The 13,341-nt window shown below is 37.6% G+C and overlaps 1 protein-coding gene across 5 annotated transcripts in view; it reads left to right on the top strand.

Moving 5' to 3' along the window:
* The window catches only part of SPAG17 (sperm associated antigen 17), a 172,559-nt gene that overhangs the window by 75,019 nt on the left and 84,199 nt on the right, over positions 1-13,341 (top strand). For all 5 annotated transcript variants that reach the window (XR_012333560.1, XM_073809001.1, XM_073809010.1 and 2 more), the window contains 3 exons: positions 876-989; positions 8,270-8,445; positions 10,399-10,516. Coding sequence is in view for 4 of the 5 variants with exons in the window: in XM_073809001.1 (XP_073665102.1) it covers positions 876-989; positions 8,270-8,445; positions 10,399-10,516 (408 nt within the window). In the remaining variant the exon portion in view is untranslated. The remainder of the gene's footprint in view (positions 1-875; positions 990-8,269; positions 8,446-10,398; positions 10,517-13,341) is intronic.

A 13,341-nucleotide genomic window follows, 5' to 3' on the forward strand; every position in this document is an offset into this window, starting at 1 on the left:
TCCATGTAGTATCAATTTTCTTAAACTGCAAGAACAAGAAAAAAATCCTAAATTTGGCCATGAGCATCTCGACCTGCTTGTAGATGAGAGTTCCAAGTGGATGTCCATTGATCATACACCATGAAACTTCTTGATAACACCATTTAACATGTCCCGGCAACACCAGCTGGAAAAATTAATTGCTTCTTGCCCAGTGTAGGTTATACCTGCAAATGGAGATGAGTTAATTAATAAAATGCTTTTGGACTCAAGTTAGTAATAAGTAATAAGATCAATGACTAAATCTAGCTAATACATTTAGTTATAGTCACAGTGTTTTATAAATTCAAAGTAAGAATACAATGTTTGACAAGTTTGAATGTACCCAAGAACTTAAAAACAGAAATTTAAAAATTACTCTTCTTTGTTTTATCTGATATAAAAATATATGGTTTACTATAAAAATTAGGAAATATAGGAATACTTTAAAAAGATGACAGTTGCTCATAATTCTACCATCCCAGCAGTAACCACTATTCACAGTGTATGTCTTTCACTTTATCATGATGAGCAGTTTCCTATTCATTAAATATTTTAAAAAATCATATTATAATAACTGTATGGTGCATAATCTATAAAAATATCAAACCACTATGCTGTGTACCTGAAACTAATGTAAGTCAATTATACTTTGATTAAAAAATATATATCTAAAGATTTAAAAAAAAAGACTTTTTAATGATTTCATAATAATTCATTGGTATATGTACATATCATAATTTACTTAATCATATCCATGCTTTTACATATTTGGGTGATTTCTACTTCACACTGAGTTTTGCTTACATTTCCTTTTGATAAAACAAAAATGTTCTTGATTTGATTTTATCTTTTAGAAGAATCAAATGCAGAGAATAAAGCTGTCAGCAAGTTTGGATCTTTTTCTGCCACCTTGGAAAATGGAATCTGCCTCTCAATAAGTTACTATGGATCGAGTGGAATGGCGCCAGGTGAATTAAACACAACAGAAAGGATAAGTGTCCCGTGACCAAGGGCAGCTGCCCATCCTCTATCAGCTTACTTGTTGATAAACATGTTCTGATTTAATGCCCCTCATTTCCTGAGCAGTGGGAATATATGTGTGTGTACATACATATGTGTGTGTACATATGTATGTATATATATAATCTTGCATACGTAGAAAATAACAATAGTTTGACATTTTAAACAGCACTTTTCATACATATAATCTCACATATAACCACATGTACATACATATAAGTTATCTTTGTTAACTAACCCATGAAAATAAGTCTGTTAGTTGGTACCAAAAAAAAACATGATTTGCCAAAGAATCCTCTTGGTTTTCTACAGAATAATATTTCTATGAATCCTGTGTTTATGGAACTCCTCAATGTGCTTCAGAACATTAATCTTAAAGGAGCCATTCATTGGACATCTTGAAGGATTTATTTACCCTACTCTTAATAAACAAATTCTCCAACTGGAAGCTATTTCCTTACAAACCACAAAATGACCTGTCACTTTACCAAGAACCAGTTAGGAAATCTTGTGGGTTCTCATGCATTTTACAGGGATCTAACCACAAGAGATTAAAAAAAAAAAGCTTTATAAAATCAAAAGGTAATCCCTATGTTGTGTGACCTTAAACTACATGTGAATTGTGGTGATCCAATTATCTGCCGTACTATGTAGTTTCATTTCTCTAGAGACAATATTCCCATGGATCATTAATCCATGTTTCTTACCTTGTGCCAAGTATTGTAGTACTTTAGTGGGTTAGAGAGCCCATTAAATTTGTTAGTATTTTTGCTTTATTTGGGGGTTTGACTTTTAATTTTGTAGTTGATTCATTTTTAATCCAACACTTGGAAAAGTCATTTGTTGCCTAACAGATTATGTATTAAAATCCACAATCACACACAGTCACTAACAAACCATACTCCAACTGAACAAGGTTATCATTATTTTACATTAAGATATTTACACTCTATATCAACTATGTTGCTGCTATTTTCTAAGTGATTTACTTATTCTTGATCTAATCCTTAAATTAATATGTAATCTTTCCATTTAATACAGATGTTCCTAATTTCAGTTTATAGGTACTGTGTTTGAAAATGTTTATAGTGTAGATAATAAGTAATGTTTTACTTCCTGTATATTAGAAAAGTTGAAGGCATGAGTCTTTGTAAAAAATATATTATAAATTCCTTAAGGATGCATATAATACTAATATTTAAGAACGTTTATCTGCTAGTGGCTAAACAAATTTCCAATCCAGTTCCCCCCCTCTTAATTCAATATATACAGCTCTCTAGAGCTTATTGATCTTGCTTAACTGAAACTTATGCCCGTTGATTATGATATTACTTTATGCTTCCAATTTCCTTCTCTCCGCAGCTCCTGACAACCACCATTCTACTCTTTGATTCTATGAATTCAACTATTTTAGATACCTCACATAAGTGGAATCATGCAGTGTTTGTCTTTCTATGACTGGCTTATTTCACTTAGCATAATGTGCTCAAGGATCATCCACATTGTTACACATTACAGAATTTCTTTCTTAAGACTGAACAGCATTCCACTGAATGTATACAGCACATTTTATTTATCCAGTTATCTGTCAGTGGACATTTAGGTTATCTCCAGCTCTTGGCTACCCTAGTCTTTTTTGTGCCTTTCAGTTCCTTGATGAACTGTGCTCTGTCTTATCTCTGACCAATTGCCCATGTTGTGCCCCTTGCTCAGAATTCTTTCTCTTGCTACGTACATCACCACTTTCAACAATGAACTTCCTCCTATACTTCAGGACTCAGATTACAGGTTACTTGCTCTGAGGAATGCTTCACCCATGTGAACTGGGTCTTTGGAGTTGAGTGGAAATTGCTTAGGCAAAGAATCAAAGGAAGGGAATTCTATACCAGGAATAGCATGTGCAAAAGCTCAGTAGTGTAAAAGCATGACACGTTTGTGGAAAAGCAAACTGCGCAGTACAGTCAGTCCTCTGTATCCCATATCCGTGGGTTCTGAATTCGCAGATTCGACCAACCTTGAATTGAAAATATTATTTTTAAAAAAATTCCAGAAAGTTGCAAAAAGCAAAACTTTGCCCCCAATTTTGCCCCATGCCGATCACTATGCTGAAGCCACGTGAATGAAGTGATGTGTAGGCACACCCTACTGTGGCCACCTACCACGTCACAGACCTGCACTCTCTCCAGTGCTCATTGTCTGAGCATTGCTGGTCTGGTGTTCCCTTCGTTTGCTACTTGTATTGTGTGTTCATGCTTGGTTTCTGTGAAAAATGGCTCCCAAAAAGCAGTTAAGTGGTCAAAACAATTCCTCAAATGCCAAGAGAGAGCAGAAAGTGCTGTCTCTCGACAAGAAAATACAGATCTTTGATCTTCTGAAAAGTGGCGTGTGGCTTGCCAAAGTGGGATGTAAGGTCACTAAGAACAAATGGAACATTCTCACAGTAAAGCAGAAAGAAGCCGAAGTTCATGGAAGGGTTAGAGCTGCCCCTACAATGGCAGAAATGGTCTCACAGGTTCATGACAAAGTGCTTACAAAGTGCTTGTATTTTGTATGTGGCTAGGGGACATGTTACAGAAGTATGTCCCTTTGGATGGCAAAATTACGTGTGAAAGAGCACTTAGCCTCTGTGTGCACTGTTGTGAGGGGTGAGGAGAGTGAGAGGAAGGAGTTTAAGGGCACTAATAGATGGCTGGTTAGCTGGTAAAATGCTACACCCTCAAGAACTTAAAGATCACAGGAGAATCGACATCGGCCAGTGCCAAAGCAACATCAGTGTTCCCAGAAGAACTCAAGAAGAGAAAGGCTACCTTCTAGAGCAAGTCTTCAATTGTGATAAAACAGGCTGATGCCCAGTCGTACCTACATCCGTCAGAATGCCAAGCAGATCCTGGGGTTCAAGGACTGGAAAGCTTACCTTACTCTCGGGCTATGTGGCAATGCAGCAGGTCACATGATCAAGCCTAGTCTATGAGCAAACAACTCCTGGGCCCAAAAGAACAAAAACAAAAATTGTCTATGCTGTTCTGGCAGCACAACAGGAAAGCTTGGGTGACAGCCGTCTTGTTCTTGGAATGGTTCCACCAGTGCTTCATTCCTAAAATGAAGAAATACCTCAAAGAGAAAGAGCTACCATTCAAGGTGCTCCTCATAATTGACAATGCTCCCAACTAACTCAATTTCTCTGCCTCATTGACAAGGAGGTGGAAGTGATGTTCCTGCCTCCTAACACTGTATCACTGCTGCAGCCACTCAATCAAGGCATCATCGAGGACATTAAGGCAACTTATACCTGCCTCACCTTCAGGAAGATTCATGCTGCCCTTGGTGCTAACCCTGATTGCAACATTGTGGATTTAGGGACTTCCGTCGTGGTGCAGTGGTTAAGAAACCGCCTGCCAATGCAGGGGACACGGGTTCCATCCCTGGTCCAGGAAGATCCCATATGCTGCAGAGCAGCTAAGCCCGTGCACCACAACTACTGAGCCCGTGTGCTGCAACTACTGAAGCCCACGCTCCTAGAGCCCGCACTTGGCAACAAGAGAAGCCACTGCAATGAGAAGCCCGTGCACCGCAATGAAGAGTAGCTCCTGCTCGCCACAACTAGAGGAAGCCCACGCACAGCAACAAAGACCCAATGCAGCCAAAAGTAAGTAAAAAAATAAATAAATTTATTTAAAAAATAGTGGATTTATGGAAGAGCGTCACAATTATGGTTGGAACTGTGCTTACTGCAGAGGCTGTAGGTGCCCTAAAGCCTAAGACAGTCAATGCATGTTGGAAGCCATTATGGTGTGAGGTAGTCGATGATCTCAGGGGCTTCCCCACTATTGATGTAGAATCAGGAATATCTTGAATGCTGCAAGGGAAGTTGGGTGGGGGGGAGGCTTCTTTGACATGATCTAGGGTGACATCAAGGAACACATAGAAGAGTATAGAGGAATCCTTACCAACAAGGAGCTCAAAGATCTGCCGAAGTCATCTACAGATGATTTTTTCTACAGAGAAAATTTAGAGGAAGCAGAGCGATCAATTTGGACACGTGAAAATATTGCAGTGCTTTTTCAGTAGGTGCAAGTGTTAAAGGATATGATCCTCAAGTACAATCCTTTGATGGACTGAAGCCTCTGTGGTATCCAAGGTATAGCAGTATGCCAACAATCATTGCAAGACTTGTTTGATGATGCAAAGAAAAGGAAGAAACAGCTTCCTATAACAGTGTTTCTAACTAAAGCATCTGCAGTTGTGAAGCCTAGAACTTCAATGCTTTAAGATCCTCAGCCCTCAACCTCCAGATATCCTGACATTAGTATTATTGAGCCTCCTCCAAAGTGACAGTGTCTGCAATTGGAACCCAATTCTCCTGACTAGATAATCCTTCTGACATCCTGTCAGAAGACTTAACTCAGCCTGATGTCTCATCACTTACCTAGAGTGCCACACATCTCATCGCCTTGCCACATCGGTACCATAGACACCATATAGCAATCATCATCATCATCATCATCATCATCATCATCATCATCATCATCATCATCATGATGCAAGGGTAATCAAGACAGGAGAACTAGGGTTTTGGTGATTGTTAACACTATGTGTGTGTGTGTGAGAGAGAGAGAGAATTAATATTTTTTCTATGATTATATTTTCTATATGTATTTTAAATAGTCTATGTTTTATTCCATGTATTTCTCTTTTGGGTCATTAAACAAAAGCCATCTGTAAGTGTTGAAAGAAAGATAATGTTATGTTGTTGCTGATGTGTACCATGTAGTTAAGCACATGATGGTTGCATGATTCCATCTGTACTGAACATGTACAGACTAATTTTTTGTCATTATTTCCTAAATGATGCAGTATAATAACTATTTTATAGCATTTACATTGTATTAAGTATTATAAGTAATCTAGAAATGATTTAAAGTATATGGGAGAATGTCCATAGGTTATATGCAAATAAATACTACACTATTTTATATAAGGGACTTGAGCATCCACAGATATTGGTATCCATGGGGTTTTCTGAGACCAACCCCCTGTGTATACTGAAGGACAGCTGTATAAAGTACAGCTTGTATGGAAGTGTTTTGTGGCAAATGCCTTTCTTCTGGGTTCCCCTGTCACTCTGTACTTTTCCTATCATGGGCTTAACACATGACATTGAATACCTGAGGTTCTCTTCATCTGAACTTCTCATTACGTTACAAGTTCCTGATGTCTCATTCATCACTGGTTACCCAATGCATGGTACACAGTAGTAGGTACTCAGTAAATATTTACTGATTGAGTAAATGGATGGGGATGAGAGGGAGGAGTTTCCAGCTGCCTCTAACTAGATGCCATTCGCTATTTATATTCTGTACTTGCTATGAGTCAGGCATCTTGCTGGCACTGAGTCACTAAGATGAATAAAACCATGTTACAGCTACTCAAAGAATTCATTGTCTAATGGGAACAGAAACCATAAATAGTGAAATAACTGCATAAGTGCTAGAAATTATATATAAACCAAGTACTGGGGACAGCCAGAAAATACTTGAGAGAGAAAGCATAGCATCTGAGATGAGACTTTATAGGTGAGTAGGAACTATCCTGACAAAGCAGCAAGGAAAGGGAATTCTAGACAGTAAGAACCATTTGTATAAATACACAGTTGGGTAAAAGCATGACATCTTTACAGAAAAATGAGAGGTTGAGTGTGACTGGAGTGGAGGAGGGTGAGCATTGTGTGTCCTACAAGATTTGTGAGCGCCAGAGTTTTTTAAGTATGAAAAGGGAAGTGACATGAAAAGATTTCATTTTAGGAACATAATCATAGTGATAGTTTGGAAAGTACACTGAGGTGGTGGTATTAGGAAACTGCTACAAAAAATCAAGCAAGTGAATAAGAATATGAACTAAGGTGGTAGGAATAGATAGGAGAGGCATGATTTGAGAGAAATTTCTGAGGGCTCCGTGACTGGTTGGATGTATAGGGTGAGTCCAAAAGAGAAAATGCATACAATCTCAATGTCTAACTTGAGAAACAAAGTGCATGATTGGTCATGGCATTGACTGAGGTTGAGAACATAGGAGGGAGGGTTATCTGCTTGGAAGAGGAGAGACTTACTGATTTTGAAATGTCTCCAGTACCACAAGCAGGGGTAGATGTCTAAGAGCAGTTGGAAATACAGATCTGAAGCTGAGAAGAAAGCTTGTGCCCGGAGATGTAAATTTTGCAGTCATTCAAATGTAGATGACAGCTGGAGCCCCAGTAGTGAACAAGATACTCAGATCTAATAGAGATAATAAAGGCTCTCAGCCCTCACTGTGTATCACAATTACATGTGATTGTGTTTCACAACTATAAATGCCTGGGCCTCGTCCCCAGAGAGTCAAGGTGGGGGGCCTGAGCATTTCGTTTAATTCCATGAAAAATGATTATGTGCAGCCAGAGTTGATAACATCTGTTGTGTAATGAGAAGGGGGAAAAAAACTGGGACCTACCAACATTTAACAAAGAGGAAGCGTTAGTAAAGGAGACTGCGAAAAAAATAACCAGAGGTAAGAGGAGATCCAGGTGGGAGTGTTACCCTGGAACTCAGAAGAGGATATAACCTAAGACGTAAGGGGATGCTTGGAAGTTTCCAACATAGTTCCTCCATGGATTGGCTCTCCTTTTAGAATTCTAACAATCCATTAAACCCAGAATAAAATCAGTCTTCAATAAGAAAACTTCTTTTATCATCTCAGCCAGAAATAATCATTTCTTTTCTAAATTTCCTTGTTTGTATCCCTTATGTTTCTATTTAATATGTCCTTGTATTGAAGCTATTTGAGTACAGATCTTATTTAGACTATTTTGACTTCATAAGGTCCTTTATTTTTCTTTTTTATTATTATCCACTGCTGCACACGTTTTACATATGAGCCTCAATAAATATTTCTCAAAAAAATGAAGAGATGGTTACTGCCCTATCATTAGGAGTTTACAATCTAGATAGGGAGGCAAGAGTGTGTGAAATCATGACTCAATCAAATGCATCAAAGTATTAAGTGCCTCAAATTTCTAAGCTACAATTTTGATTTCCAAATCAACTACATTACCCCTGAAACCTATCCAACTGATCAATCCTACTCAGCAAGGTAAAAATTGCCAAGTGGTATAAATGTTTGAGATGTAAATTTTATTTAACAAACATATCAAATATAAATGTCTAATTTACTTGTTTTCTCCTCTTTCTCTTTATAGAGGATAAGGATCCTAACTTGGAAGCAATGTTGAATATCCCATCAGCACATACTCCAACAGTAATTCCTGTTATAGTGAGTATTCCTCAAAGCAAAGGAAAAGGGAAAATAAAAAGCAAAGAAAAATCCAAAGAATCTCTTAAAGAAGAGGAGCTCCCAAAGGAAGAAGAGAAAAAGGTAAGTGGACCTTGCCATGTATTCCCAAACTCTGCTTCTGCCTCAATGTTAACTTTTTTAAATCATGAGTTATGTCAATAGTGTTATTACAGTGCATATATTTTACTGTGCAGATTCAGTAACACTCCTTGTACTTTCAGTTTTGAATGGACAAGAAGAGGTCTGCGCACAGGAGTTGAATTCCCACACCAGGAGACATGCTGTCTTAAACAAACTGTCTCAGGTCATTCATTTCAAACTCAGAATAACTAGTTCAACCATTTTTCCACATTGAATCTTGGATGTTCTTTGCTTAGATGGTCAAGTTCCTACCAGTCCTTATTTTCAATACTGAATTTAATTCCATTGAGATAAACAACAATTGGAAGGGGAGGATCTCTAACTAAATAGTGGAAACACTTCTGTTAGGTAGATCTGGACTTAGATATTGATGTACTAAGAATTCAGCAAGTCTAAAGGACAACCCACTTCCAGTTAAAGAGCAGTCCACCCTCTACCTCTAACCCTTCACCATATGCAAACAAGCGCACACACATACACACACACTCACACACTCACACACTTGAGAACTCTTTGACTCTAAACATTTTCCTAATAGAAGTATATAGATCAAAAGAGATTCTAAAAGAATGACAAGAAGGAAACTACTGATCAAATCTTGATTCTTTCAGTTTTACTAGTACAGTTGTACAGTTTGTACAATGTACAAATTCTCAACTTATTAGAAAAAAAGTGTTAAAAAGTGATCAGGGACCTGGATTTCAGAGCCTGACCCTTTGAAAGTTATGGGGTTTGAATGTTACTTGGCCTCTGCACCATATTTACACAGCTTTACTAGATGAGGTTTCTCAAGCTAGGACACTTGACCCTTAAGTAGAAATGTTCAAGTACTGAGTAGAGTATCCCCAGGTAACTCATTAATTTAGCTGAAAGCAATTTGGTGGCAAACCAGTTGGTCCACCCAACATTTTTTAAAATTGATGACAATGAAAGGGTGGGGGATAATTACTGGTTTTGAGTGTAATGATACATTTGTCATGGCTTGTTTGTGTCTTTGAGCAGTATTTTTCATTTTACAGAATTTCATAAGCTTTTACCTCTTAATTTTGCTTTGTGTTTTTAATTGATTTTCAGCCAGTGATCCAGATTTTATTCTCTATTAATAACAAAGGCAGAACAACCTAAATGATCAACAGTAGAGGACTAGAGAGAATAAATTAAAGATCCAACACTGGGGGATCAGTTGGAATGATTTTAGTGGCGAGCCGCTGAGCAAATCAACTGGAAAAACTGAAAGGATTATTGTTAGGGGTGGGTTGGAAGTAACCGAATAATTTTCATCCTGGAGTACGTATAACCAAACAAGGGATTCAGGCATAGTGAGCATAAAGTTATTTAGAATCTGTTAAGTAGACACACCCAAACCCTCATTAAAACTTATAAATAATCTTTTTTATTGTGTTTTTTTATTTTTACTTACTACAAAAGCAATGTATGCTCATTATAGAAAAATAAAGACACATATCCTAATAGCATAATGTCTCTAGCATCCAAACTGTAAGACTCACACAAGGAAGGTGGTGGGGATCTTGGTCAGCCCTTACATCTACATGTCCAAACTGAGGCATCTTTCAAGGCCTAGTTCAAGCTTCAGCTCCTCCATGATCCTTTCCTAGTCTCATTAACTTTGATATCTCCCTTTTCTGAGGAAAGATGTGCCAACCATTTGGTACTGTTATTTAGCTGTTTCATATGTCTGTGTGCCATTCTACAGGCAAAATATCAATTGCGCAAAGGTAGAGACTCATGCATCCTTATAGGCTCCACTGCAGGGCTCACTAGTCCTGGGCAAGTCATAGTCTAAGCATTCACCAAGTCTTTGTTTAGTCATAATAAATCGATATCTCATTTAGAAAATGACAGGAAATTATTCACACGTGGAACTATTTACAGGAAGAAGTAGAACCAGAACCTGTTTTACAAGAGACTCTTTATGTTCCCACCTTCCAAAACCTGAACGTGTCTTGCCCCAGTGGGCTCCAAGTGACCTTCATTGGGCAAGAGTCCCCAGGTGAGTGCTGGCCAGGAGGATGAGGAGGCAGGGGGAAAAAAAGTCATATAGAAAACACTTCAGTCACCATTGAAACTGTGTATTTTCCTACCAGTTAAATAAACTTGTTGATAATGAATAATAGGCTAATAACAATAATGACCACCATTTTTGAGCACTTACTGTGGGCCAGGCACTATCTAAATACTTAACATACATGACAAAATACAACTACTATAAACTAAGTCCTAATAATTTCCTTTCACAAAATAAAGAAATCGAGGCATCAGAAGGTTCAGTAACTTACCCCAGGTCACTCAGTTCCTAAGTGGCAGAGATAAAATGCCATTCTTGGTCCAGTGGTGGCAAAGCCAATGCTCTTAATAACTACTGTGTGGTCCTGTGTCCTTCCTCTACAAAGGGCCACAGGAACAGAACTTTGCTGGTCTGATCAAAACAAAGGACGGTGAGCACAGAGTAGGTAAAGATAAGTGCAAGTTAAATGGATGAAGAAAACCAGTCTCATTCCCAGGTATCAATATATACTTTTATAGGGTCTCTTACTTCTGTTGATTCTGTACGTGGCTCCTAACCTATTAAGATGAATAAGTAAGTACAACAGGACTCCTTTAATTAACCTGATGCAGGGGGGCATCCACATTGGTGATTGATTTGAACATTATTTAAATGAAGACCCCCTACTGCAGTAGAAGTGGGAGAGGCAACAAAGCAAGCACAGAGCCGGGACTTGAGTTCTAATTAACTGTATGGCCCTTTCAGTAACTTACTGTCTTTGGACCATGTTTCTTCATCTGACAAATGTTACATTATATCAGTGAATCCTATTTTCATGACCAAATATACTCTATTATAATTTCCTTATGTACCCCATATTTAAAAAGTGTACCAAAGAAAAAGAGTTTGCTTATTGAAAAATAATTCAATGTTGTATTCAGTTGCCAGCCAAATGAGAAGAAACTTAATGTTGTAGTCGATCTATTTCATCTCAATTTTTCTTTTCACTGGGCTTTCTGAATTATTAAAAATAGACCATGAACCCTTGTTTCTATTTCCAAGTATTCCTAGTGATCCAGGTTTTCCATGATGGGACCAACTGTGTGTGCTAAGACTGAAGGCCACTGACAGTCTTCCGAAGTCAAAGATGCTATGAGGGAACTGAGAGGGATATTCTTTTTAAGTTTAAGGACATATTTGTTTCCTTGCTTGTTTTCTTGATTCTGTTAGCAAACCACAGCTTAATACTTGTTTCACCGGTCTTTTCCATTAGTTTCATTTTCTAGTCTGATGTTTTCATCTTTATGTCAGGGTAGACAATGTAGTTAATAATAACTCTGTCTGGGGACTTCCCTGGTGGTGCAGCGGTTAAGAATCCGCCTGCCAATGCAGGGGACACGGGTTCAATCCCTGGTCCGGGAAGATCCCACATGCCGCGGACAAACTAAGCCCATGAGCCACAGCTACTGAGCCTGAGCTCTAGAGCCCATGCTCCGCAACAAGAGAAGCCACCACAGTGAGAAGCCCACGCACTGCAACAGAGTAGCCCCTGCTTGCTGCAACCAGAGAAAGCCCACATGCAGCAACAAAGACACAATGCAGCCAAAAGTAAATAAATAAATTTATTTTTTAAAATGCTGTTGGATCCTTTAAAAAAATAATAATAATAACTGTAACAAATAATCTTTTTAAAACCCTCCATATATTGTGATTATCCTAATTCAAGTCTGAATATAATTACAGCATAAGTATCAAAGTAGCACTATCTTCATAGGGTCAGCCTTGGGCAAGGGAGAGAAGGTCACACGGTGCAAGAAGAAAGAGCCTAGATTTGAGTTCTTGCCAGGGTGACCTTGGACAAGTCATAACCCCTCCCCACCTGAATTTCTTCATTTATAAAATAACGTCATCTACTAAACAGAGTTGCTATAAATATTGAATGAGAAAATACTTTCTAATTTGGAAAGTATTATTCCAATGTTAGGTTTTTGCTTTTGTTTTTGGTCATGGTAGCAGTGGTTGTTTTTACAGCATAAGAAAATAGTTAAGTACAGAGACTTGGTTCAAATCTAAGCTCTGCTCTTACCAGCTGTGTGACCTTGGAGAAGTTAGCCTCCATTTATTCATCGGAAAACTCTGGAAAATGAAAGTGTCTACCTTAAAGGGTTGTTGAGGTGGGCTGAATAAAATACATACACAGAGCATTTAACATATAGAAATATTTCAACAGATGTTTATTATTTTATTATTACTTCTGTGACTTGAAGGGTCAAGCACCTTGAAAGGTGCTTATTCCAAAATATTTTCCCACCAGCCTGATATAGTCCTTGAAATACCATCATTTCATGTTAGTAAACCACTTCTTTTCCTCCTGAACCAATACCATTTTATTTTAACTTTTAATACAGAAAAATATAATATATAATATAACAAGTACTGATGTGCTGGCCAGACAAAATAAAGATCTCTTTTTGTCATACTTTAATCAAAATATATTTTTAAAATTACAGACACAGCTGTAACCCGAAATTTCCCTCTACAGTCTATTCCTTCTCTTTCTCTTATAGTGAACACTAACAAGACTTAGATTTTTGTGCAAATAGGTTTATACAAATGTGCTATATGTATGCCTTCATAATAACAAATAATGTTAAGTTGTAGATAATGCAAAATTTACATAAATTATATTTTATTGTAAATATTTTTCTGCAAATAGCCTTTTTAGTCCATCTCTATTTTGGATATTCTAGGTGATACACATTTATCAAATGTATTTCTTTTAAAATCTAGATAACATCTCATCAAATGAATAGACTGTGATTTTTTAATAG

The sequence above is a fragment of the Tursiops truncatus genome, chromosome 1 (genome assembly GCF_011762595.2).
Source record: "Tursiops truncatus isolate mTurTru1 chromosome 1, mTurTru1.mat.Y, whole genome shotgun sequence".
In the NCBI taxonomy this organism is placed as follows: Eukaryota; Metazoa; Chordata; class Mammalia; order Artiodactyla; family Delphinidae; genus Tursiops; species Tursiops truncatus.